This window comes from Corticium candelabrum, chromosome 5 (assembly GCF_963422355.1).
Source record: "Corticium candelabrum chromosome 5, ooCorCand1.1, whole genome shotgun sequence".
NCBI lineage: Eukaryota > Metazoa > Porifera > Homoscleromorpha > Homosclerophorida > Plakinidae > Corticium > Corticium candelabrum.
Window position 1 is genome coordinate 7,221,552 of NC_085089.1, and position 25,000 is coordinate 7,246,551.

Genomic DNA, 25,000 nt, shown 5'->3' on the forward strand with positions numbered 1-25,000 from the left:
CACGCATTTACTCGAAAGTAAGGATCAGTGAATGATTTGGAATAGCCACGACTTGCACCGAAATCCAAAAGAGCAATCTAGCAGTAAAAACAAGAGGAGATTTTCAGGTAATGCGTCAATGTTTTAGACTTTTCTGTATAAGAACTAAAACATTAATTTTCAGTTAATATTCATTGTTTACCCATATAAAAACTAAACATTAGTTAATGTTGTTCAGTGTGTGTGTGTGTGTGTGTGTGTGTGTGTGTGTGTGTGTGTGTGTGTGTGTGTGTGTGTGTGTGTGTGTGTGTGTGTGTGTGCATGTCTGTCTGTCAGTTTGTCAGTCTGTCTGTCTGTCTGTCTGTCTGTACTTTGGGTTCTGGGGTCAGGAGGCTGATAACTTCCTGAACTCACTCTCAAAGAAATCAAGGGATTCAGAAGGCAGAAGTACTGAAGCCAACTTCAGGACGAGATGGCGTAAACAGATTTCTATAATTATCCAGATATGTAATGCTAGAGTTATATTAAAGAAGATAAGTAGATTGCACGTAGGTAAGATAGATGATTTTTTCTTTGATATAGACATTCAACATTATGTTCATTAGGATAATACTGTAGCTATGACTTCAGACATTTCAGTAGTTTTTGTTAATGCTTAGGATACTTTCACTTCTGCGATTAACTGTTACATTTACAGTTTGGGAGAGAATAAAACAATCTGTCTGTCTGTCTGTCTGTCTGTCTATCTGTCTGTCTGTCTGTCTGTCCAATACATACATTTTGAAACATGAATCTAGCAACATACAATACGTAGCTACAAGTCCAACTATAGCACCTAAAGACTAAAGAGAACAACTTTAGAACATTTTATAGCCACCAAACAACCCAAAGAGAGTTCCAGTACAGCACATTAATTATTGGGGATGAATGCAGTTTCTGTCTGTCTGTCAGTTTGTCTGTCTGTCTGTCTGTCTGTCTGTCTGTCTGTCTGTTCAAGCACGCACTGTCATCATACATGACTAACTGCCAAGACTCTTCCCAGTGCCACCAATGCACCACACAGCACGACCCATTACAAACTCATCACTCTTCTCCACAAATGTTTTGCATACCTTCTTCGTTTCAATGTTATAAAAAAAGTTTGACCAGTTAGGATCCGTCTGCATGAACTGAAACTCAAATACCTCTCGAAGACACAGCTTCAGCATCTGGTAAGCCACCTGCAACAAAATCCACTTAAACAAACAATCAGGGCATGTGTACACTGGACAACTTACTTCAGTCTTTGTCTGTTGATCAAGTTGAACCACTTGATCCATAGGAATGCCATACACTAGTTCTGTTGTTATAATACGTTTGCTGCTTAGTTCGGGTATCACACGTGGTACTACAAATGTAGGATCATCGGCAAGAAGAACTCTAACCACGACTCTAATAAGCCAAACATCAACAACTCGATGACAATCCCATAAACCTGAATTTTTCGGCGCTCTCTGCTTCCCGTATGTAATCCGTTTCCCATGCTAGTTCCTTGCGAGCTACGACGGCTGCCTTCTCGATAAACAGGCCTTGATAGGAAACAGATTGACTTACTCTACCTCAACCACAACTGTCAGTAAGTCCTAACCATCAGGTAATATCTTGGCCATCGACAAGACGGACATCAAGTTGTTCACGTCGCTGTCAATACTCTGTGCGACACCGGGATACTATAGAACAAATGTGTTGTTAATTATAAGACTTAAAGTATTAGTAAAGTAAGAACTGTATGTGCATCCGCATGGATACTTGGGATACAAAAGTTAAAATCTATTTGTCTGTCTGTCTGTCTGTCTGTCTGTCTGTCTCAATACATATGATATATTTTCCATTTACATCAAACATTTACATCATGAGCAACCTAACACAACAAGACCATTACGGTCCTGCTGCAGCATATCTGTCTGTCTGTCTGTCTGTCTGTCTGTCTGCTGTCTGTCTGTCTGTTAATAAAGTTAATGACTTTGTTGTTTGCAAGGACTGATTTGTATTCAAAAAATCCTAGCATATGTACAAGTAGAATCTGTATGAGAATAAATTATCTGTCTGTCTGTCTGTCTGTCTGTCTGTCTGTCTGTCAGTACATATATTTTCAAAGAACAACACTACTACATTCTAGTCTGGCCCAAAGTCTGTCTGTCTGTCTGTCTGTCTGTCTGTCTGTATGTCTTATTTCACTATTGAACACAAAAAGCAAAATTTTACAAGAACACTATAGCTAAAAACTGCTAAGCCAAATGTTCATCTACTGAAACATACAGATTAAATACTACTAAAACTCTAGTCATGAATGTCTCCTTCATTGTCGTCCAATTCTTCATTTCCCTCTGCAATTCTTCTAAGCTTTTTTCATTATTACATTGGAATTGGACTTCTGAAGGCATATTGATAGTCTCTTTCTCCGTTGTCTTCTAAACTGTTCTTCACTTGATCCACTTTCTACATCTCTCGATCTCTTGGCCAGCTAGTTCAAATAATTGTCTGCCTTTCTCCCCAGCAACCAAAATGTTCAAAAATCAAAGGAATGAAGGTAGCTTTGCATGACCCTGGATGCTGTTGATTTGAATATGTATCTGTCTGTCTGTCTGTCTGTCTGTCTGTCTATTTGTCTGTCTGTTTGTCTGTCTGTCTGTAAACGATTTAAGTTAGTACATTCTTTGTACTTTACAAAATTTACACAAAATTAAATACCACAAAAATTTATCAATTTCCAGTAAATAAATGCAATCAATTTCTCACGTTTACAACACAACACAATACCTGTATCTTGATGGCTACTTCACAATCATCGTGTAGCACTCCTCGATGAACTTGACCTATTGAAGCTGCCGCCATTGGTCGACAATCAAAGGTTTTAAGTTTACTTTTCCAATCTTGCTCCAGTTCATCCCGCAACACTCTCTACTAGACACAGCAAGCAATCACAAACAAACGATAACTTGTGACGCTAAATCACAACCTCCATTTGCCACGTCGGCATGAAATCAGCACTACTTCGTACGCGATCGAATATCTTTTGAACTTCTGGTGATACGAATGCATCATCTAAGAATTTAATTAATAAAAATTATGTAATAGTATAATGGCAGTAGCATCCAACATCAATTGTTGTTATACCTTGGATGCTTATCATCTGTCCTAGTTTCAGGGCGGCCCCTCTAACTCGACACAGAGTGTCCACAATTCGCTCAATGTTTTGCTCAGTGAGGAAAGAGCTCTTACTAGAGAAGGGCTCATTACCTAATTAGATCGTACGATTACCAATGATAGCAACCTAAACATTCATACGTGCCACACACACACACACACACACACACACACACACACACACACACACACACACCACTACTTACCTGATTGCCAACCAACGACTCTCCTGCTTCTCTCAGCTAGTGCTCCCACAGTTAAACCAGCTGCCAATCCTATAATCAGAACTCTTACCACGCTTGTACAACTATTAGTTGGTATTAGAATTACACACCTCCGAACCTCCAAGCACGTCCTAGTCTTGATGCAGGAACAGCACGTTCTTTTGATCGAGGGTTCAACTACAAAAGAGAAGTACACAAAATGCAGCCAATACTTAAGCCCACGCCAACACAAAACTAGGCAACAATTTATTAAAAGATAATTTCAACAAAGACATGGTAAGTATCATCACAATGATGACATAACTCAGGTGCATAGCCAGTGATGTTTGCGAGTTGCACACAAACCCCTCTGGTCACGAATCTTTATATGCGTATTAAATAAAACATGTGTACCGCATAAGCTTTTAGGGAGCGGCAATATAAAATCCGGCAATATAAAATCCGCTATTAATTTGGCCACTGGGATATGCTGACATCATTATCCATGTGGATCATATATCTAATGGTGATGTGGCGGTACATCACGCGAATGAGGCTACAAGATAGTAACCCTTGCTTGCTGTCTGTTATGCCTTATACCCTGTCTAGCAGGGAGGTTAAACATGAGAATTAATTTAAGCCCGTGAAGCTATGATGAAGCAGGAGAAGTCATGCAGGTCACGTTCACAACAATTCTTCATCCTAGGGTTAGGAACTCCTCCACAACGTGGCCACTCAAAAAGTGGGGAATATCATACATCTAGCAATTATCAAACGAGGTCCAACCACCAAAATAAAATCCGCCATTATGCTTTTTGTTAATATCTTAGCAAACTGCAAAAATAAATTCCCGCCAATATTTCTTATATGGGAGATTAGAAGACTAGGTGCTGAACTAGACAGCACTCTTGTTGTGTTGTTGTGCAGCTCTCCAAATCCACTGTAAAACATCCAAACTCTCCCATTTGATATGACGTACAGTGCTGTATACAGTATATATAGAATAGACACAACAATTTGTATGTACAAGTATATAGATACAACATACATACATACATACTGTATGTACACGTATATAGATACAACATACATACATACTGTATGTACCATAGTTGTTTCAAGGACTCATACACAAATGGCAACCATATGCCAACCCAGAAAATAGTTATGATGATCTTATCTATCCAAATATTGCCACTTGTATCCCTTTAGTTACTTGCTCCACCTAATTTATCAAAACTGCATTTTGTCCCACAAGACAACAAATTTGGTGCAGAAAAAATGTTTCTCAGTCTTCTCAATCTCTACAGAAACATTAGCCTCGTACCAGACCCTCTCGTGCCATTGTGCCCGGTTCCCATGTCTCCGGCTAGTCTCGCGTAGCCAGACCCCTTTCCGCCGCACCAGTATATCAGCATATAAACTACCAAAGAAATTAACTAGCATTTTGACGCGAATTTGGACACATTTTAGACTCAATGGCCTAGAAAATATTTATCACTACACTAGTAAATGAAGATGTGTTCTACTTGCTTCAGAGCTAGGAGGGTATGTGCGTGTAGTTGTGCATGTGTGTGTGTGTGTGTGTGTGTGTGTGTGTGTGTGTGTGTGTGTGTGTGTGTGTGTGTAGCCAATTTGCGCTACGTGAAGGCTTAGGGCCAGCGCTACAATCCACCTGGAGCTTGGCTGGAGTCATCCAGGTGCACTGACAATGGCGCAGCTCTGGGACTGGACACCAAGGCCCACAAGTACCCGCCTGCTGTATGATGTTACTGCCAAGCCAGAGGTCATGTCCACCTCAGTCAATGACCAGGTACTCATTTCAATCACAATGACGTGGAGGGCTTGACATTTGTCCATTTGTCCACATTTTGTAGCCAATGTGCTATTTGTGCGCAAAGTCAACGTAATAAATTTAAAAACATTAATTAATTAATTAATTAATTAATTAAATAAATAAATAAATACAAATTACTAGTATTATACCCTTAATTAACATACAGTCTGTGATGCATTGCCAGGCATTTCCACTGCAGCTCCGGCATCACCAGCTCTCCGAAAGCGACCGTCATCTGAGCTCTCCGCCGCAAAATGCTTACTGTTCGCGTCCTCCAATACGCTCTCGGTCAACGGAACCTCGACAAATCCTACCGAATTGCTCGAAAAACTAGTCGATCGCTGATGGTTTGATTTCAATCCGTCATCCTCAGGTGCTGCGCCGTCCGCACACTGGCTGGCTGTCTGACTGAAAGACTCGGTGTTATACATAGTCTCCGACCATTCTGCTATGGTTTCCGAGTCTGTACTTTCATCTTCCCTGCTGCTCGACGCTGAACAGCGACAGTAACGATTCAATCCGCTCGCTGTAATCCGTTGTTGTAGAACGTCGTTTACGTTAGACGTTCTCCACTTCAACTCCAATTCGTCGCATCCTTGGCGTATTAGGCATCGGGAGACCTTGCCGGCTCCTCGAACGACACCCCAAAACGCATCCGACTTCAACATAAAATCGTAGTGGTACGCCGGGCGCAATACGCATCGCGCGTTTGCTCCCAAAATATGAAACTTTATTGGCTAACATTCTATGCTACGCGAAACTACTAGAACACGTAAGCATACAAGCAAAACGAATAAAAAGGCTAGAAATATAACAAAGTGGGTAGTAACTAGTAGCTCTAAACGAAGAAAATGTCTGACACATGCTGTGAGCTAGACATGCAAAGAGTGTGCAACCGCTTCTAGAGCTCCTGACATTCCTTCGGAGGAATGAACACATTCGGATCCTGAATTCCAAGAGTGACGTCAAAATATCTGAAAATAGAGTACGTTGCTTTGAAGTTTGAAAACAAACGTAGAGTCTATCGACTCAACACATGCATTACATGTAGCTATCTATACCTTGTGGTTCTGTAACCGCTGATCGTGCTCTGGTACGAATGAGAAATAGGCACACAACCATTCACCGTAAACGTACCATGAAATTGACCTACACGTGTACACACACACGCTTTCACTAACACATCTGTGACGTTATGGTCATATGACGTAGTAGGTACCGCGTTCTGTATATGCACTGAACTCTTTGACTTCCACACCATAAGCGGGGTCTGCAGACGAACCAATGTAGTGGGTTCCCAGGTAAGTTGCTCCTTCTGGCACGCCATTCTTCTGGAACGGTTCAGTGAGAGGAAACTTTTCGCACTGTCGCGTTCTTATGTTTAGACTGTAACCAATTTGCTACCAAATTGCAAGTAAGTCACTGCCACTCGAGCTTTCAAGCTAGTAAAGATTGTCTATACCTCTTTGTGAATAAATAGTTGGTCGTAATAGGCGCGTGAATGGTTGTAGAATTCGATTTCTTCTATTCTGCGGTACCTCTCGTTGGTTTCGTCATAGCTGATCTTCTCAATTCTAGTAAATCCTCCCTCTCCGTAGTGAATCTATAGTAGACGAAATGGATGAATAGAATGTAAGGAACGAGAGAACAGTTAGTTGTGGCGACTCACATGGAATTCGCGACCTTCCCACTGTGGAGGTGAATCTATAGGAGAGTCTATACAGTCTAAACCAAGTGCATGTGACAATTAACCGTTCGACCTTACCACACGGTTCGCGGTCGTCTTGTGCAAAAGCGACGGTTATGAACAAAGCGAGGAGAAGGAATTTCATCTCGAAGTGCAACAATTTAGATAGAGACCGAGAGCCTAGGCTTTGACTGTCGAGCTACTGTAGCTACTCAAGCAAATCCACGGGACTAGCCTATCACATGATCGCGTGTTTTGGTGCTGATCACCGATAACTAATAATGTAGGAGTTGCTGCATGTGATTTGAATTAGCGAGCATTCAAATTCCATGCAAATCAGCTGGCGAGTAGAGCATACTTGCATGATTGATCTGCATGTTACGCAGACTAGCTATACACTGTAAACCATTCACTCCAGCCTTAAGTTAATCGATCAAGTTAGCATATCGATTGCTTGTCTAGTGACGTCGTCACGTCATAAATTCCTATTGTAGACAAGCTACTGCAGTACAAAACCCATAGTTGAAGAAAGCGTAGGAGTCAAAATTGAGATGTTTTCGCTGCATGCCGCCTAAATTAACCCCTAACCCTTAAGAGCATCCACCCGCAACGTACGATCGAATACAAATTTGATCAGTATACAATCGATCACGTACACGAGTGTTATAGACAAGAGAAACCACTGTCTCTTCGTGTGTGCGCCATTTGAAAGACAAACGGTTTGTTCAAGAAGACTACAATTGAAACACTTAACTACAAGGCAAGCGACTCCAATATTTCTACTTCTAGGTCCAAAACAATAAAGTCAACGTGAAGACTACAACACCAACAATCGCGCACAAGCAGTAGCGTTGAAGAAGCTACACGAGTTAGTATACAAAACAAAAACCGCCGCAAATTCCAGTAAATCAACGCTCACAGTTCTTCGCATTGTCTGGGAACATCAAAGATAGTCGGAATGTCAATGCCGAGCTGAATATCGTACCACCTACAAAGAAAACCATGGAGACTAATCCAAAAACACGACACCGTGCAACACAGCGACTCACTGGGCGTGATAATATCCGTATCTCTCAGTAAAGTGATCGAAAAAGATGGGAACACAACCGGCATTAGTCACTCCTACGGTAAAGTTGCCTGCACAACAAAACGACCTCGTCTAGACGCTTCAATCTTAGGGCATATATAAAGACGTACCGCCGCGGAACATATCGAGTCCGCTCCACACGTCAACAATCGCTCCTGCACCGGCGACGGCAGTAGAACCAAGTACGAACTCACCGACAAAGCGAGCAGTCGGAGGGATGGAAAATGGTCTGAACGGTTCAGTCAACGGAGACCGCGTGCATTGTCCCGTACGAAGATCGACGCTATAGTGTTCTTTCTAGAGAGACCAAAAATCATAAAATTGATGTTTCTCTCGGCGTGTCACATCTTCCAAACGGTTAACTAATCGACTCACTTGTTTGTGCAAGAAAAGTTCTATGTGCGTCTCGTACGTCGTGTTTACTTTGTCGTAGTCTATAAAGTGCACTCGCTCGTTCGGCTCGTCGTAGTGAAGTGTCCTTCGTCTCTCGAACTGGGAGTCATAGTCTTTCTAGAAGCATCGCGAGAGATGAGGCAAAATATCAACGCAAACCAGCGTCTACGAAATAACAGATAGAACTGCGAGCAGTGTGTTACTAACCCCGACTTCTATACCGTGCCACACCGGCGGTGTCTCTAGAACAGAAGAACAGCAAGGAAAGTCTCAATTGTCAGCCCTACGACAGAACGACAGTGTCCGAGCGGGAGTCTCACCACAGGCCTTTGGGACCTGAGCTGCGGCGATTGCAAGACAAGAGAAGAGGATCACAAGTTTCATATCTGGACGCCTCAACGCACAACAATGACGCTCCGTTACCTATCAGACTCTAATGTCACATGACAGCGGTCACACAACACACATGTGCCCCACATCTACTCACCATCTAACCGGCCTACGCATTCGACAAAGATCGCGTTCCTAGAGAGCAATTGTGTATCCCTACATATTTGCATTAATTAATAATATACAGTTCGCGTACGCGCTGTCCGTGCTACGCTATCTCATCCAACTTCCTCTATACTGAGTCTGCGCGACCAGTGGTTGGGGCGCATGAACAACGGCAGTCTGCGGTACCGGTTGTCCGACTGAGTTCATAGAATTCGCAGACGGCATCCAACCTCCTCCGCTTGGCACTGGAGGAGGCCCCTGCAGCAACTGTGGCATAGATTGAAAGAGCTGCTGAAGTTGCTGATGATGCGCTTGAAGATGTTGCTGCAGTTGCTGTTGCACGGACGCAGAGAGACCGGGATTCTTTAGTTGTTGCTCTAGCGACGCTATACCGGCAAACAGCTGCTGGAGTATAGGCGGTGGCGGGATTCCACCCGGTAGAGAAGGTGGAACTAGATTTTGAGACTGTGGCTGAGGCTGAGGCTGAGGTTGAAGTAATACTTGAGCTCCGATCTGCTGTTGAGGTTGAATTATCGCTTGAGGTGGGGCAGACTGTGTCGCTTGAGGAGGTAGTGTCGCTGGTGGTGGTAGCGGCGGTGTAATCCTCTCAATGTTCTGTTCGGATAATTTCGCCTTGGGACTGACGGCCTTAGGTGTACCTGCCGCACTCTAAACAATACCAGCAAAACTGATTGCCAGTTGCTACTGCACAATATGCGATAACTACCACAGACTAGCCAAACATACACAAGCACTCAGCATAGGCGTAGGAACCCTGAAGGCAAAGGGGCCATCCCCCCCCAATAATTTTCCTGCCTCACTGCAGTATTCCCAAATGCAACAAACATACCGTATTTCCTCAAATAGTAACCCGTTGATTACTATTTTTCAAACTGATCTGAAGGACGGGTTACTATTTACGCAGGGTTACTAATCGAGTGTAGGTTACCATTTTTCAATGTCTGCTATCAAGGTTCAAGTTGAATAATAGAGAAACACACGCTAGATGCATGCAACACTCAAGTTAGGGTAACCCTTATTCAGTTACCGCAATAGTTTACTGGGTGTCATCACCATAAAAAACCTTAATGTCCACATTGTCGTGATCATTGTCTTCGTATTCTTCTGGCTGTGTCTCTTCTGCTAGACTTGTATTGTTCCCTCAATGTTTTCTGTGTTACCTTTTGGTCTCTGACATCCAAGGCATGTGTTACTATTTTTTCAAACTAATAAGATCCACGGGTTACTATTTTTTCAAACTAATAAGATCCACGAGTTACTATTCAAGGAAATACAGTAATTGTGTTGCACAAGATTGTAATGTTTAGCTCCCCAAACCTAGAAAACCTCCTACACCTATATGCTGTCCATATATTTGTAACACTTGCTACCAGTTAACATTGCATAGCTACGTAATGATCACTGAAAGCATACGTAACATGTACATCGTAGCCTAGTCATCACATAATACAACGCAAAGCAAACATTTTAGATCAAAGCCAACAACTACAGAAGACCGCCTCTTTAATAATGTATACACAATTAAAGGATACCTGACTCTTGCTCGTTTTCCCTGGAGTGTCTCGTTCTGCATCGCTGTACAAATCAAGAACCTCTTGTGCCACCTCTACAAACACACACACCAATTGCACATACCAAAGAGCCAAGCTACCACAATCAAAGACAAAAATCACCAGCTAATAGCTCTTCACTAGCATCATCCAAGAAGTGATCCCACCACGGAGCCTTGAACGATAGCAACGGATCGAGGTGTTCGGGAGCGATAACCAGCTCGACTTTCGATAGCTTAGAGGCCAAGTTCAGCATCGCTATGGCAACAACGTGAGGCAAAAATTGAAGCGAAATTGTTGTACACAAACTAGAAAAGAATTAGAGAACATTAAAATTACACCAAGTCAATGACGTCACCACTAGTCTGTTACCTGTCGTTGATAAATGTCCATGCCATTTGAACAACTTTTTGAACCTTGCTCTTGTCACCTAGTCAACAACGTCAGTAAGACCCCGTCAACTTGATTTGTTGTTTCATGGGCCAACTGTAGGCTGTTTTAGGGTCGTTCATTCGACTTGTAAAAGGAACCATCATGTAAATTCTATGTGACGCATGCACCATGCACCTAACAGTGATTCAGATACCACATAGCAAACGTATATACGTAGAGTAAACGTTCTGCAGCAAGTCGCCAAATGAAGCTTCTCATGACACTAAAACCTTCCTACCCTGTTTGGTGGTGACAATTGGCCAAGCAAACGCAAAAGAGGCCATGTGCTTGATAAATACGCATGCGTCACCTAAACCACGTGACTTAATGACGTAATTTTTATTTTTTGTTGCCAACAAGATTCTAGGTCAGTCGGGCCCGCTAGACAACAAATCAGGTTGACGTGACCTAATCACAAATAAATTGTATGACAGTACGACTTCTCAAGGCATAGACTGTCGACGTACCTAAAAGCTAAAGATGAGAGTAGAGTCTAGACTAACATAAAAACAGTTGAATCCAAGCCTTTCATCAATACTCAAACTTGTGCTATTACGACTCAACCGTATAGCAAAGGTCAAGAGTGAATGTTAGCAAACACACTACATGACTGTGTACCCATACTTATCACCAACGGATACAACAAATGGGCTCTATTACAATCATATTACCAGTCGTCTTATAAACCACTTGTACTTCGAGCTACAACGTCACATACCCTTTACTCACCTTTGAATGCCTTAGCAAATTTAAACACAAAACCGTACGGATGAGAGACTTGAAGATCAAACTTAATCGTTTGCAGCAAGATACGTTCGTGGACGAGCAGCTGCTCCTGAAAAAACACACGAAACTCAGATCTTAGTCCTTAGTCTGACTTATCGAGTCACAATTACCTTCCACTCATCTCCTCGAAAGCCTGCCACCTGCTCGTCTAACAGCAATGATTTCGCTGTCTTAAAGATGTCTCTGCATTTCTTGGGTGTTTCTTCTACTTTACCGGCCAATAGAAGACACGCAGCAGCGACAACCTAACGACCGAAAATATGAGTGAAAGTCGTCGTCTTCATCATAAACATAAACAAATGTGGAGATTTTATTGTGTGAGTGCAAGGACGGTCTAGAGTTGCACCGATACGGGTATTTGGCCAATACACTGATAACCAATATTCAAGCAGGAAAAGTTGATACCAATACCCAGTCAGAGTTCTAGCCAGAAAATTGTGACAGCGGGCAAGCTATCAGTCAGTACTGACCACACACACTGACCATACCCACTAACCATACCCACTGACCATACCCACTGTAGCCTATTATATAATAATAATCTCTTTTAATTAGTACCATTTCCTGTTGATCTGTAACAGCTAATGAACACTATTTCGAAGGTGTGATCTAATTAAATATTAGGTTATTGTCAGTGGTAGTCTTTGTACTCTCTTGTTTACAGTGATGTATGCTGACACCCTTTACACAATTAGCAGTAAAGGTTTAAAGAGCACTCCTGACCCTGGACCCAGACCTTTCACTATCTACTTGGGTCGCCTGTTCAACGAGTATGGTACACACTCCTTTGTCTACAGTCTTCTTCGGAAAGAACTATTCATACCGATTAATTTGCTGCACACAACCATACTTTGCATGAGCTCTACAACTAGCATTTTGCCGGCATTGCCGCCTCTGGCTAGAACTCTGCCCAGTGTTCCAGTTATGATTTGAATTGGCCATGGGCGAGGAAGCCTTTACCAAAGAGGGCACTTTGTATCAAAATGGGGTAGGCTTTACTGAGTGTTGACATGGGCACCAAACTCACAATTTACAAAACATCAGAGTTTTGTGTCTGTGTTCGTCTTCTTCCGTGCTTGTATCTACACAGCCAAGGTCTTCCAGTCTTGCATTCTTCACTAAAGCCATATTTGTGGCCGTAAGTGGACTAGTGGTTTCTTCCACCTGTTTCTCTAATCTTGAATGTCTTAGTAAAATGTACAGACATGGGCATTAATTATGGAGCAACCCTGAGCATGTGACTTAGATTAAAAAATTATCGGGCTTTCTCAGACACTGCAAGTACATGCATCTACAGCAACAGCTGCATTTCTTAGTAAATTAAAACAAGTCATAATGGTGAGGTAATGGCTCTGATTGTGCCATTCACATGTCTGAGATTGGAGGTGATCATGTGTGACCTACACGACTGCTTCTTGCTGTCAGTTCAACCAATTTAAAAGTTAATAATGAAAATCATTTTTCAAAAAGATTCTAAACAATAAAATGACTTTGTTTATGTCAGAGGAGACTATACGTTTCAGTTTACTTGCATATTGTGAGTCTGCTCTTTGTGACGTTACAACACAAACGGTTTGGACATGGTAATGTATGATGGCGGTGGTTAGTCTGGTCATTCTCTAATCCGTTGTTGCTACGGGTTGTCAAAGCGTCCAATCAGAACAATATAAATACCCAAATAGCATGACTTATGTAGAATCAGCAAGTCAGCAGGTATATTCATAAATCTCCAATTGTTGATTTTCATGCCTCAGCTGATATGGAGGTGGCTCCATAATTATGCCCATGTCTGTATATGCTAAAAGTTACACATACTTGTAGTATGGATTCTCATTGTGAAGATGTCTAGATTTAAACAGTTCATGTGTGTTTATCTGTTTGCTGTTTGTTTTTGTTTGTTTGTTTTAAATCTATCAGTCAGGGTGTCGGTTTCTCTGTTTATATGTTTGTCCATTTATCTGTCTGTCTTTCCGTTTTGTGTATATTGGAGGATCCCAACATTCGGGCAGGGTGCAGGTAAGGTGAGGCAGGGCATTGCGCGCTGCTCAAATAACCTAGCAGAAACACCGAATACCCAATACCGATATCCAATACAAAATTATTTATAGATAATCGTCGATGTTCATGATTTACAAGCCTTGCAGCACATGAATCTTGTATCCTCAGTCACTTCGAAATGCTCCCAAATGGAGGACTTCACCAGCAAGCACGCAACTCATGTAGCATAACAGACTGACTACGCATGCATGCACAACTTATCAACGTGCACCTATGCAAGATTTACCAATTCTGATATATAACGATATATATCCATATAACTGATATCCAATTCGGTTATCAGTGCAACTCTAGTAGACACTGCCTGAGCGTCCAAATATGGTGTTTCCTCACATTTTCAGTCGACTCTGCAATATGTCTCTAATTATTAATTGCTATCAGTATTAATGAGTTTTCAAGACAGAAACAAAAAACCCTTTTCAAAATCCTGGATCCGCTACTGATTAATTAACGCAATGGACAACTCAAGACTAAGTCTATAGAATTAAAAACAAGAAATGATGCTAACCTCGAGCCTCTTTAATTAAACAATTAATTAATTATATTTAATTAAACCTTTCCTATGAGTGAGTGTAGAGCAAAGAAAGACTTAATTATATTTAATTAAAAAATTAATTAATTATATTTAATTAAACAATTAATTAATTAATTATATTTAATTAATTAATTAAACCTTTCTTATGGGTGAGTGTAGAGTAAATAAGAAAGACTTAATTAATTAATTAAACGTAAATAGAAAGCTATAATTAAATAAACAATTTTAATCAATTAATTAATATTAACCCTTCCTATTTATTCTCCACTCACCCATCGATCAAACTTGGCAAACGACTGACACATGTAAAATCTGTGAAAGAACACCACACCGGTGGCCATCGTGTCGAACCGCCTAATCCAACGTAGAATGAACAAAGAACAACGACACACCAGACCAACACCGCCTTACAATCCCATCCTAGTGCCAGCGTCGATAATAAAACGGGCACCCTCCCGACGAAACTGCAGCTCGGTAGCCAAGTCTATACCAGCCATCCTCGAAGGCGTTTTCTGAGCTATATATTCCTTGTCGTAGTACCACATCTCGGATTTTGTTCAGCGACCTACAGCCATTCAACATCCGGGACAACGGAGTGAAATCAATGGTCGCAGAGAAATGGCGGCTACGGCTTGTGCGACGAGCGACGATGTCGTGTCCATGTTGGACGTCTTGCAGGAGGATGCCGTTCTCGAGGACGAAGCCAACGCGGTGCTCGGAGCCAGTGACGACAAGCAGTGCACCTACAATGAAGTAGCTACATTGATATTGATTGAAATCTGCATGCCCTGCTTGTGTAATTCATTTGTATGTGTGTTTGTCAAGACCCTGCGTGTCTGTTTGTTTTGTGATGCGTCTGTTAACAATTTTTATTGATTAGTAATCTAGCTAGAAAGCATTTACTTTGATTATTTTTTGGGAGAGCTAGACAACTAGACGTATGTACCCGTATGCTGTAATACCCGTATGTTGTAAAAGAATACTGTACACATGCCGCATAGGTAATTGACTCCACTTGTTCAGTCTAATAGTATTAGAGTTACTTAATGTCTGACTGTGCACAACACTGCACATTTAATTTGGTGGTTGTCAGTCATTGATGTGATTAGCACTGGCAAGACTTTTAAGGTCAACGAAAGCATGAGATTCAGTCGGATCTTTGTGATTCTCTTAGCATCTCTAAGGATTTCTTTTCTGAGAAACTAAAGTCCGATTTTATTAAACATAATGAGACTATCCAAATTCGATTCATTTCTAAATACATAATTATTATTATTATTATTAATATTTACTACTATACTGTGTACGAAATTTTTGGCACACAGTAGTAGTCACAGACCGGTTACATTAGCTGATCACGATCTTCTCGCATTTTTCTCGTGAGCCAAATTAAGATGAAGTAAGCTGCCCGATGTCGTTTCCACACACGTTACGAGCTCAGCTCCAATCAGATCGAGTACGTGGAACTTAGTACCAAGCTTGCACGTCGCCAGTTTCCTTACTTCCAACTCGCTCTGCATCATCTCATTGTACTTGGTCTTTCTCAACGTCCTCAGCACGGTGTCCCTTCCTCGTACAAAGTATCTCATAAATAACCCCAATCCGGGTATCGAAATCCAGTAACTGCCGACATCTTGGACGGTCAACAATCCACACGCAATGAGACGAGACACGTCCCTCTCTGTAAATCCCTTCTCACAGCTCAGCGTCCTCTTACTAATAGCGACGTCATTGTGACTACTCAGCACTCGAGCGAAAAACCTGTCCACCGTTTCTCTGCTATCTTCATGAGTGACGCTCTGCAAATGCGCCTTCAATATTCTAACCGAAATGACGGCGTAGTCATCGGGTCCCGTGCTCAGCTTGAAGAGACGTATCTTGTTCTCCTGTTGAAGGCGTTCGAGCTCTCTATCGACGACCGTCTTGTCGTCAACGACCGCGTAGACCTGATGTTTGAGAGAGATACGAGGCAGAGAGGCTTTTAGCTCGGGAGGATACGTTGACTCGATATATTGGAGTGCAGCTTCCGTATCTGACGGTATAGTACCGCAGAAGTCGTCGTCCGTATCGATATCGTTCTTTGCCCTTCTGGCTGCGCCACCTAGAAAGCTACCGGCGCGCTTTCTTAGCATGTCTGTGTCGGTGACGTCCTGGTTGGGGCTCTCCCCTTTCTAGTAGCCAAAATCCTTTCTTGGCGGACGCGAAAATGCTTACCGCACAGAAATGTAGCCACAAATAAGTACAGTGCGAGTACTAGACGAATGTGCGCTCTACTGTATGTACACAAAAGTTTGGCCTCGGCCTCCCAGACCCGTGTAGCGGCGTCCATTGGCGGTACACGGATCTGGGAGGTCGAGGCGTCCCTATCACGTGATCTTTGTCTTACAATGTATTTTACAACTGAAATTTTCTAGATTAGAAATAGTGATTGTCAATAATTTGTGCTTCTTTCTAGGGTTATGTAAAACGGCAAGCGCTCTACGCTTGTGCTACATGCAGTGAAGGCAAGGATACTGTTGCTGGTATCTGTCTAGCATGCAGTCTTCACTGCCATGACGATCACAACTTATTCGAACTCTACACAAAGAGGTACACAGGTTTCGTGCTGACCTCCCTCGTTGTAATCAAATTTCAACTAGGAATTTTCAATGTGACTGTGGAAACTCAAAATTCTCAGTCTCAAAGTGCACTCTGATTCCAGTAAGTCGTCAAAATCATTTGCCAATACTTGATGACCCAGTTTATTAATATTAATAACTTTTGAAAATTGCAGGTGAAAGATGCCGTCAATCCATCCAACAAGTACAATGACAACTTCAAAGGGCTCTATTGTACATGCAAGAGACCATATCCCGATCCCGATGCCGAAGTCCGATAACATGCATTTCTGTTATCATCGAATGCCGTTCTTGATTTTGCTGTTGCTATAGGAAGAAGAAGAGATGATACAATGTATTGTATGCGAAGACTGGTACCACTCCCACGTCAGAATAATTAATTAAACCAAATTTCATAGTTGATCCCTACTATTGAAAGCATTTTGTGTGTTACATTGTAGCACTTGAAGGGCACCATTCCCGACTGTGAAGACTATCACGAGATGGTCTGTCATCTGTGCATGGACTCTCTACCCTTTCTGTACGCGTATCTTAATCCACTGCGACTGAACGCTCTAATTGCTGCTGCTGACAAGAGAGAGAACGCTAAACCAGATGGACGCAATACGTCTCAAAATGAAACAAAAGTGGAATCATTGTTAAAGGAAGACGACAGAGTGGACGTAGAAACAGTCGATGAAGTACTGGCAGCGAAGAGGCCGAGGCTTGACGATAGGGACGTGCGGGAAAAGCGAGATATTGAAAGCACGGGAATGTCCGACAGTACGGTTGAAAATGGGGGAGATGTGCCTCGTGTCGGTAGTCAAAAACCTAGTTGCAAACTTTCGTTCCATTGGACAACGGTCGGGGAACAGAAACTCGGACAAGCCGCTTTCTTTGACGAAGGCTGGCGTTGCACACTCTGTCGTTGCACCGAGTGCAAGGTATAACATACCACACCATTTGTATACAGTTTATCTAATACAACTTCATTCGTCTACAGGGACTGTATGAAAAGCATGGTCTGGGGTTCCTTTTCGATGAGGACGACCCCGTTGCGGTCTACGAGTCCCGAGGCAAACTGAGCAGCGAGACTTCGTCTACTCTCGACCGAGGTATTCAAGCACTCGAGGGTTCGCTAAACCGAACGCAGCAAGTAGAGATGTTGACCCGTAAGCCACACATGAAGTGAAACCGATTACGATGCGTGCATGAGCGCTTCTCTAATGATTAGATTTCAATGATCTGAAGACGGAATTGAATCAATATTTGAGGCAGTTTGCCGACGAAAACAAGGTAATCGGTAAATCTTGTTGATGTCGCTGCCACTGACTGTGACACGTTTCTCTTGTCATGCAGGTAGTGACAACTGAAGACATCCAGGAGTTCTTCCAGCACATGGAGCAACGACGACGAGAACGTGCGGCGAGTGGTGTACCACCGCGATACTGCGGGAAGTGACAATTAACGGTGTGATTACGGGTTAGAGACAGCATGTTAGGATTTTGATAGCAAACAGTTAGGGAGTGTATTGGATAGTTGGGATTGTATTGCCGCTGGTTCATGAGTTCAGGTAGTGTACATGGGTAATATACCCAGCTGAAATAGTTAACCTACTCAGTTAACTGGCCAACTAGTTCTGTCCGGTAAGTTGTTAATATCAATCAAATTTACAAAAAATTAATTATTTTTTCTGACTACTTTAATATCCCGACTCAATGAGTCTATAATAATTTGGTGAGTCAGAAATACAATTGAATGTTAATCGTCCTCAAATTATTAGGATTTTATCTGTCTTCACGATTTAATTAATAATTATTGAATCCCACCTTTAGTTCTTCGGTTAATCCATTGCTATTGATCACGTGATTTCTGTTTGTTTCTACTGGTTGTGGGCTGCAAGATCTGCTGATTGCACCTTCAACGACGTAGTCGCCTCGATAGCAAGAAAACACGCTGAACCGTTCGTACCAGAATGTCTGTATCGGCTTGGCTGCTAACGAATATGCGAGAGCAAACGCACTGTAACAGATAAACGCAACGAGTGCCCAGTGGGACAGCTCGTGGTGAGTAGAGCGGAGAAACGAGCGGCAGCTATCAGGAAAGACTTGGAGTGCCACACAGAAAAGATAATTCCGGAACGAGTTTTCAAAGTCTTCGACGTCTCGTAGCTGAACGACGACGGTAATGAGGACGGCAACCATACAGATTGGATACGTGATGAAGATGAAGACAAATCTCTTTCCGACACGAGTGAGACTCTTCTGTTTCTTGATGGATACTCGTCGAGCATACGCACTGTGAATGGACACTGTGATTGAGTCATGGCGTTCTCTTTCTCGGAGCACATGCTGCAGCAAGATCTCAATATGTAACTATCAACCGAAGTCACATACGATGCCATCTTACGTCTTTCAGTGTGAATACGACCCGGATGATGAGTGTGAGCCCGGTGCCGAGAAAAATCTGTATGGGAAGAGCTTGAGTGAAGTACTGAAGAGATCGGGACCGGGGTGTACATCCTATCGTGTCTGGTCCAAGTGTTGGATAATATTGGTCAATGCCATGGACGACGACGACGTCGATCAGAGGGACAGTCCACGATATTGTCGATTCGATGATGTGCACCCGGGCTTTGTCAGAGAAGAGACGTCCGGTGAAAGTAGAGAGAGGGCAACAGATGCCTGCATACAAGTTGACCACACTGAACATCCACCAGAGAATAGCTGCATGAGAAAAGTAATGGACGAGACTACCTACAGTGAACAGGATCCACATTGTTTATCGAGTGATATGCGAGTTAGGCGATCACACTGTAGTTGTTTACCTTGGATGTTGCATGCTGCTGTTGTCGACTCGAGAGCGATGGACAGATCTCTACTCGCACAGAACGATCCCGGCCGGCCGACTACGTACGTCAGACACAAGATGAACACTGCAAGACAAGACTCGAGTCGACTTCGTGTCACAATCACATCTCAACGACGCAATACCTGAGAGACTCGCTGATATGTTCATGTAGAACGGTATGACGTGAGGGAATTCCCACCTGCACGTTTAAAAACAAACAAACCAAATATAACCAGCCACTCCAACTCATCACTCGAATACAATAACATTTGTCTCACGAAGATCCATGTGACGAGGACAATCAGACCGCTGATAATTCCCACAGTAAAACCTACACCTAGCAACGTATCTTCAAGTTTATGTATGGAAGAGTCGTAGATGGTCCATTCAACACAATTGGGTACACAGAATCCCATTGTATTCCTCAACTGCGACTGCCCACAAGGTTGTTGTAGGACTTGATGCAGATATTGAGATGGCGATACACGTTGAGTCGAAACATTTGGAAACTGTGAGTAGACGAGCTGGAGAAGATGCACGATGTCGTCAGTAAGAGCTATAGATATAGGAGTGTGGCAATCAGCAGTGGACATTACAGAGTACGAATAATAACCTTGAATTCCAGCTTGATGCAACAGCTACAGACACGATGTCATAGACACATACACACAGCCACTCAGAGTGTGTGTCTTACCCTTAGTGTGTCGTTGTCCGCAGTTATGTTGACGTGGGTTGCTTTCTCTTCGTATGGAATCGCATAGAAAACGGTAGGCAGACCTATCAGTGTCCACAACACTGCAATACACGCAATACACACCCATCGGTCTCTCCTCGAATTGACGTCGACGTCGTTCATCTCCGAGCTCGTTCCAGCGCCCAATGCGAGAACTGGATGATGCCAATTCGTATTTTCTCGGATAAGAAATGGTCATAGACTTAACCGAATCAATGACGCATGTTTAGCATTGACAGGAAACGTTTAATTATTAGTAACTCGTCGAGTGGCTCGTTGGGTGTGTTGTCCACGACGCGCGCACCTTAGAGATTCGACTTGTGCTGCAGACCGACCGCACAGTGGAGCTCGGAGTTCCCACTGACACACTCAAACCGCGTGAACTCATAGATTGCTATGCAACCCCGCCTTCATTATCCCTCCCACGCGTTTAGCTTTTACAGCGCAAACTAAGAAAATACGCACCCTAGAAACAAACAGAAACAGTACACTACAAACAGAGAAATTTTGTATCGAGGTGAAGTAGGTTTCTTCAAAAACCTTTCTGGTCTAGCTGTTTGTCGTGAAATCGAGCTGTTAGTGTTAATTAAGCTAACAAACTGTAGCTACAGTAAATAAGAGTGGGAGTACGGGAATTTGACGACAGTGAAGCGCGACATTCATGCATATTCTCTCTTTTCGAATAAACAACATGTTACCTGCTCCGAATATGAGATTACCGAAAGTAATTTAAGCAATTAACTCATGCATGCATTGAAAACATGTACTGCAGATGATTAAAATATATTGAATGTGTGTGTGTGTGTGTGTGTGTGTGTGTGTGTGTGTGTGTGTGTGTGTGTGTGTGTGTGTGTGTGTGTGTGGTGTGTGTGTGTGTATGTGTGTGTGCGTGTGTGTGTGTGCGTGTGTCTGCCTGTCTGTTTGTCTGTCTTTTATATATTTTCCAACATCAAGCTATCATACTGCTTAGATCAAAAATTGAGTTCACAACTAATAAATAGTTGTATAGTATCTTTATTAATACGATAAGCTAAGATAGAACATAGTCTTTGTTTATGTGTCTGTCTGTCTGTCTGTTTGTCGTTCAACGCAAAGTCCATTAGTCTTAGTCTATGGCTTTTGTTTGCAAGGACTGGTTTGATTTTACAAATTCCTAGCGTATGTAGAGTCTGTAAGAGAACTGCTGTATCTGTGTGTGTGTGTGTGTGTGTGTGTGTGTGTGTGTGTGTGTGTGTGTGTGTGTGCGTGCGTGCGTGTGCATGTGCATCTGTCTGTCTGTCTGTCTCTGTCTGTCTGTCTGTCTGTCTGTGTGTCGTGTCTGTGTGTGTGTGTGTGTGTGTGTGTGTGTGTGTGCGTGCGCGCGTGTCTGTGCGTGTGTCTGTGTCTGTGTGTGTGTGTGTGTGTGTGTGTGTGTGTGTGTGTGTGTGTGTGTGTGTGTGTGTGTGTGTGTGTGTGTGTGTGTGTGACAAATTCGTAATACTTAACCTTCTATATTAACCATTTGACAATACAAAACGACACAGAAACAGTTCAATACACAATAGAGTATCAAACAACATTCAAGTACATACCAATGCTTGAATGCATGTATTCCTAATACTATAAGAAAGTGGTCATGCAAAGATCGAACTTGACTGTGTACTGCCCATCCAGTAGGCATGCCCCTCTAGTCTACAGAATACTGTTTGTGGATCCTCTCACTGACGTCCAAATGGTAATAATTTATGATGTGGGCAACCAGCCACAGTCTCGTAAAAAGTTGAATATATATTTCTTGTGACTCTTCTCGAGCCAAGCCGGATACCGAGTCTTTACTGCCATTCCTTTCCTTCTGGTGGCGTGATCCTAGATAGTAACCGAATAAGTCTTATGCACAAGACTGTGTAGACTACTAGCTGTACCTTCACCATTAATCCTTTCAGTGTCGTGTATCTGCTCGGTGTCATGCGCAGTGTGGTACAGACCTGCTGTTCACGATGGCCTAACATCTCGAATCCCGTCATCTGAGAGATTTCTAAACATCAACAGAAGTATGAACGACGTTGTGATGGGAGTGAGTAAGCTGACGTCGTAGTTCGTAATGTAAACAACCTGACAGCCACAACAGGCTACTGAATATGGCGAATCCTAATGGATGTCTGACAAATTGCTACTTATAGTTTGTTGTTGGATAAACTTGATGGTACAAATTGCAATCCAGGAATACCATGTTGTTTGCAAAACATAATACAAAGCCATTACAACAAGCCACTTGGGTCAGTGGGTCCCGAAATGATCTGTGAGTCTTTCGGCCATTTTATATTTTAAAATTTAAATTTTCATTTATTTTAAGTTTCTATTTTTTGTTAAATTAGCATTAAATTTTCAAATTTTAATTTTTTTAAAAATCTTATTTTAAATTTAATATTTCAAATTTAGAAATTTAGGTGCAGCATATTGTACAGAGTGAAGTAACTCTCATTGATTCATGACTTGAATTAAATACAAACAGACAGACAGACAGACAAACAGACAGACCGTTAGACAAACAGACAAACAGACAGACAGACAGTCTGGTCTGATTGTTTTGTGGGCTGAATATCCGCCACTGCAGGGAGCCGAGGAGTCGTTATACAACTACAGACAACAGACCGGACATCGTATTTTTGACTTGGACATTGGAAACAACGTTGACCTAGATATCTCCCTTGCCCACCCATGGAGTAGTGACATCTTTCCATCATCTGCTGGTGTTAGTGGTGCCACTGCAGAGAGGAGAGCAGACAGAAAGAAAAAGAAATACAGCAAACAGCAATTACCAGGTGGCATAATTGCCACTGTAACCCCACTGGTAATGGAGCATTTTGGAGCTTGGGGGATCGATGGGTGGAAACTCCTGTGCAAGTTATCAAAGAAGTCATCGGACAAAGGGAGATGACCAAACGCTGCGAAGTTTATCGACTTCTGGCCCAAACGCTTTTCTGTTCAGCTCCAGAAGTGTAATGCTAGAGTCATCTCTAAAAAGCTATCTTCGCTGTCTGAAGACAACAGATGTGACCTCTTTGCCACCCAGTACTTCAGCCACTAGCTGATGCTGGAGGCTTAGCTTGTACACTGTAGCTTTAGCTTGTACACTGTAGCTTTTAAGTGTAGTCCTCATTTTGTTTTACACGAGTTTCAATTTTACCTTAGTTTAGTTGATGAACACGACTAGTAGTTGGACAGTACATACTATGATAGTACTCTGCATTGCAAAATGTATCATAGATAAAAGTTCAAACATATGTGATTGACAGACAGGCGGACAGACAGACAGACAGACACACAAACAGACAGACACACAAACAGACAGACAGACAGACAAACAGAGAGACAAACAGACAGACAGACAAGCAGACAGACAGACAGACAGACAGACAGACAGATAGATAAACAGACAAACAGACAGAAAGAATATAGATGAGTATCTTGCTAACCATCAACTTGCACTAACATGTTGGCTTACCTTCAGTTAGTTCTTTGTCTTGCTTGTTAACTTTACTACAAGACACATACACCACATCATCATCCGTCAGACAGTTGTCTGGAAAAATGATAACTAACTCTGTCCGTTTTGAGGCTGATGAAGTTGATGCTCGTCTTACTGGAGACTGAGACTGCAAAGCAATCGAAGTCTTGAAAATAATGTCTCAATCATGCGATAGAAAAAGGCAACATTTTGTCTTAGCATGCAATGGACGTCTTGTGCAAACATGCTAGCTAGCTCTTAAAACTCAAGTGTTTTTAACTTGTGCATAGTGCATGTACTCACGCATGCACGCACGCACACACACACACACACACACACACACACACACACACACACACACACACACACACACACACACACACACACACACACACATCTTACCCACTGTGATTTCCGTCTTGCTGCCATCTCTCGCATTCTTTCTCTTCGTTGTCTTGCCAATTTAAAATCATGTGAAGCTGCAATTCATCAGTTTCATCAGCAAGAAGCAACTCAGCCAGAACACCATGAAAGCCAACCTGACAATGTTGTTATACCATTCTCCCTGTATTCAACAAGTTCTTCTATCTGACGTTTCAACTGCAACTCCCCTTTTCCAGATACTCAATTTATAATCAACTGCAAACTACCACAAATGACTAACTAACTAATGACACTTTTCCGAAGTTGCTCGTGTTCTTCGTGAGAGAGGAAACGAGCAAAAGGTCTCAGCACAGAAAGAACGTCGTCTGCTTGTGTCGACTGCTTAGCCTCTTCAAAACCAACAAAATCATGAGACACGACTACACACTAAACGTTATAAAAGCAATACCAGAATCAATGGTAGACAATTGTCTGCTAGAGACGAGCCTTAACTGCTGAATAATTCTAATTCGTTTTACACCCAAATGTCGTAAGTCTAATTGTAATACATTGGTGGTGTGATTTCTAGTGGACCTTTTCTTCCTGTCTTGTTCTCTCAGTTTAAGAAGGTAGGCTTCAGGGTACACAAAACGTAGAGCTAACATCGACAGATACTCAACAACCCAAACACTAAAAATACCACCAAGTTTCGTTTCCCACC

The 25,000-nt window shown here is 42.4% G+C and overlaps 8 protein-coding genes across 8 annotated transcripts in view; 1 reads left to right on the forward strand and 7 right to left on the reverse strand.

The window, feature by feature from the left end:
• Positions 1 to 5,888, reverse strand: part of LOC134179385 (atypical kinase COQ8B, mitochondrial-like) — a 6,497-nt gene extending 609 nt beyond the window's left edge. The window contains exons 1-11 of the mRNA XM_062646262.1: positions 5,370 to 5,888; positions 3,500 to 3,566; positions 3,372 to 3,440; positions 3,136 to 3,258; positions 2,978 to 3,063; positions 2,779 to 2,919; positions 1,607 to 1,688; positions 1,454 to 1,547; positions 1,257 to 1,398; positions 1,092 to 1,199; positions 12 to 77 (exon numbers count right to left, since the gene is read on the reverse strand). Coding sequence (XP_062502246.1) covers positions 12 to 77; positions 1,092 to 1,199; positions 1,257 to 1,398; positions 1,454 to 1,547; positions 1,607 to 1,688; positions 2,779 to 2,919; positions 2,978 to 3,063; positions 3,136 to 3,258; positions 3,372 to 3,440; positions 3,500 to 3,566; positions 5,370 to 5,873 — 1,482 coding nt within the window. The 5' untranslated portion in view covers positions 5,874 to 5,888. The remainder of the gene's footprint in view (positions 1 to 11; positions 78 to 1,091; positions 1,200 to 1,256; positions 1,399 to 1,453; positions 1,548 to 1,606; positions 1,689 to 2,778; positions 2,920 to 2,977; positions 3,064 to 3,135; positions 3,259 to 3,371; positions 3,441 to 3,499; positions 3,567 to 5,369) is intronic.
• A 25-nt stretch (positions 5,889 to 5,913) lies between these two features.
• LOC134179387 (mammalian ependymin-related protein 1-like) lies at positions 5,914 to 7,123 on the reverse strand. Its single transcript, XM_062646264.1, has 6 exons — positions 6,971 to 7,123; positions 6,875 to 6,909; positions 6,668 to 6,808; positions 6,425 to 6,605; positions 6,267 to 6,354; positions 5,914 to 6,179 (listed from the first exon to the last, which is right to left on the reverse strand). Exons 1-6 carry the CDS (start codon positions 7,035 to 7,037, stop codon positions 6,107 to 6,109), a joined length of 585 nt encoding a protein of 194 aa, XP_062502248.1. The 5' UTR covers positions 7,038 to 7,123; the 3' UTR covers positions 5,914 to 6,106.
• A 473-nt stretch (positions 7,124 to 7,596) lies between these two features.
• LOC134179388 (mammalian ependymin-related protein 1-like) lies at positions 7,597 to 8,843 on the reverse strand. The gene is made up of 6 exons (XM_062646266.1): positions 8,693 to 8,843; positions 8,580 to 8,614; positions 8,355 to 8,489; positions 8,090 to 8,276; positions 7,942 to 8,029; positions 7,597 to 7,880 (listed from the first exon to the last, which is right to left on the reverse strand). Exons 1-6 carry the CDS (start codon positions 8,754 to 8,756, stop codon positions 7,808 to 7,810), a joined length of 582 nt encoding a protein of 193 aa, XP_062502250.1. The 5' UTR covers positions 8,757 to 8,843; the 3' UTR covers positions 7,597 to 7,807.
• Positions 8,844 to 8,955: 112 nt separating this feature from the next.
• On the reverse strand, positions 8,956 to 14,828 carry LOC134179386 (cyclin-K-like). The gene is made up of 8 exons (XM_062646263.1): positions 14,661 to 14,828; positions 14,522 to 14,603; positions 11,767 to 11,901; positions 11,600 to 11,705; positions 10,811 to 10,868; positions 10,562 to 10,746; positions 10,421 to 10,494; positions 8,956 to 9,536 (listed from the first exon to the last, which is right to left on the reverse strand). Exons 1-8 carry the CDS (start codon positions 14,792 to 14,794, stop codon positions 8,976 to 8,978), a joined length of 1,335 nt encoding a protein of 444 aa, XP_062502247.1. The 5' UTR covers positions 14,795 to 14,828; the 3' UTR covers positions 8,956 to 8,975.
• A 27-nt stretch (positions 14,829 to 14,855) lies between these two features.
• On the forward strand, positions 14,856 to 18,530 carry LOC134179390 (putative E3 ubiquitin-protein ligase UBR7). Its single transcript, XM_062646268.1, has 9 exons — positions 14,856 to 15,002; positions 16,705 to 16,838; positions 16,889 to 16,949; positions 17,023 to 17,118; positions 17,180 to 17,233; positions 17,308 to 17,790; positions 17,850 to 18,018; positions 18,081 to 18,142; positions 18,206 to 18,530. Exons 1-9 carry the CDS (start codon positions 14,868 to 14,870, stop codon positions 18,305 to 18,307), a joined length of 1,296 nt encoding a protein of 431 aa, XP_062502252.1. The 5' UTR covers positions 14,856 to 14,867; the 3' UTR covers positions 18,308 to 18,530.
• Positions 15,306 to 16,530, reverse strand: LOC134180161 (inactive serine/threonine-protein kinase 19-like). The gene has a single exon (XM_062647255.1). It carries the CDS (start codon positions 16,379 to 16,381, stop codon positions 15,605 to 15,607), a length of 777 nt encoding a protein of 258 aa, XP_062503239.1. The 5' UTR covers positions 16,382 to 16,530; the 3' UTR covers positions 15,306 to 15,604.
• On the reverse strand, positions 18,470 to 20,777 carry LOC134179389 (protein smoothened-like). The gene is made up of 7 exons (XM_062646267.1): positions 20,391 to 20,777; positions 20,310 to 20,334; positions 19,964 to 20,252; positions 19,840 to 19,895; positions 19,674 to 19,781; positions 19,256 to 19,602; positions 18,470 to 19,197 (listed from the first exon to the last, which is right to left on the reverse strand). Exons 1-7 carry the CDS (start codon positions 20,550 to 20,552, stop codon positions 18,655 to 18,657), a joined length of 1,530 nt encoding a protein of 509 aa, XP_062502251.1. The 5' UTR covers positions 20,553 to 20,777; the 3' UTR covers positions 18,470 to 18,654.
• Positions 20,778 to 21,907: 1,130 nt separating this feature from the next.
• LOC134179662 (transcriptional adapter 2-beta-like) overlaps positions 21,908 to 25,000 on the reverse strand; it is a 5,736-nt gene continuing 2,643 nt past the window's right edge. The window contains exons 8-17 of the mRNA XM_062646597.1: position 25,000; positions 24,874 to 24,937; positions 24,749 to 24,804; positions 24,585 to 24,689; positions 24,456 to 24,527; positions 24,319 to 24,395; positions 24,012 to 24,064; positions 23,914 to 23,948; positions 22,331 to 22,443; positions 21,908 to 22,274 (exon numbers count right to left, since the gene is read on the reverse strand). The exon at position 25,000 is cut by the window's right edge and continues 72 nt beyond it. Of these exons, the coding sequence (XP_062502581.1) occupies positions 22,152 to 22,274; positions 22,331 to 22,443; positions 23,914 to 23,948; positions 24,012 to 24,064; positions 24,319 to 24,395; positions 24,456 to 24,527; positions 24,585 to 24,689; positions 24,749 to 24,804; positions 24,874 to 24,937; position 25,000 (699 nt within the window). The 3' untranslated portion in view covers positions 21,908 to 22,151. The remainder of the gene's footprint in view (positions 22,275 to 22,330; positions 22,444 to 23,913; positions 23,949 to 24,011; positions 24,065 to 24,318; positions 24,396 to 24,455; positions 24,528 to 24,584; positions 24,690 to 24,748; positions 24,805 to 24,873; positions 24,938 to 24,999) is intronic.

Excerpts from the sequence above, each read along its gene's own strand:
- LOC134179387 (XM_062646264.1), bottom strand. The coding sequence starts at position 7,037 with ATGAAATTCCTTCTCCTCGCTTTGTTCATAACCGTCGCTTTTGCACAA. Across the intron at positions 6,910-6,970 it reads AGACGACCGCGAACCGTGTG|ATTCACCTCCACAGTGGGAA; the intron begins GTAAGGTCGAAC and ends ACTCTCCTATAG. Across the intron at positions 6,180-6,266 it reads AGCGGTTACAGAACCACAAG|ATATTTTGACGTCACTCTTG; the intron begins GTATAGATAGCT and ends CTCTATTTTCAG.
- LOC134179388 (XM_062646266.1), bottom strand. The coding sequence starts at position 8,756 with ATGAAACTTGTGATCCTCTTCTCTTGTCTTGCAATCGCCGCAGCTCAG. Across the intron at positions 8,277-8,354 it reads AACTTTTCTTGCACAAACAA|AAAGAACACTATAGCGTCGA; the intron begins GTGAGTCGATTA and ends TGGTCTCTCTAG. Across the intron at positions 8,030-8,089 it reads ACTCGATATGTTCCGCGGCG|GCAACTTTACCGTAGGAGTG; the intron begins GTACGTCTTTAT and ends TTTGTTGTGCAG.
- LOC134179386 (XM_062646263.1), bottom strand. The coding sequence starts at position 14,794 with ATGTGGTACTACGACAAGGAATATATAGCTCAGAAAACGCCTTCGAGG. Across the intron at positions 11,706-11,766 it reads TTCGAGGAGATGAGTGGAAG|GAGCAGCTGCTCGTCCACGA; the intron begins GTAATTGTGACT and ends GTGTTTTTTCAG. Across the intron at positions 10,495-10,561 it reads TAGTGAAGAGCTATTAGCTG|AGGTGGCACAAGAGGTTCTT; the intron begins GTGATTTTTGTC and ends GTGTGTTTGTAG.
- LOC134179390 (XM_062646268.1), top strand. The coding sequence starts at position 14,868 with ATGGCGGCTACGGCTTGTGCGACGAGCGACGATGTCGTGTCCATGTTG. Across the intron at positions 16,839-16,888 it reads TTCGAACTCTACACAAAGAG|GAATTTTCAATGTGACTGTG; the intron begins GTACACAGGTTT and ends AATTTCAACTAG. Across the intron at positions 17,791-17,849 it reads GTCGTTGCACCGAGTGCAAG|GGACTGTATGAAAAGCATGG; the intron begins GTATAACATACC and ends ATTCGTCTACAG.
- LOC134180161 (XM_062647255.1), bottom strand. The coding sequence starts at position 16,381 with ATGCTAAGAAAGCGCGCCGGTAGCTTTCTAGGTGGCGCAGCCAGAAGG.
- LOC134179389 (XM_062646267.1), bottom strand. The coding sequence starts at position 20,552 with ATGAACGACGTCGACGTCAATTCGAGGAGAGACCGATGGGTGTGTATT. Across the intron at positions 19,603-19,673 it reads AGCAGCATGCAACATCCAAG|GTAGTCTCGTCCATTACTTT; the intron begins GTAAACAACTAC and ends TGTTCACTGTAG. Across the intron at positions 19,198-19,255 it reads TCGTATTCACACTGAAAGAC|CATGTGCTCCGAGAAAGAGA; the intron begins GTAAGATGGCAT and ends ATCTTGCTGCAG.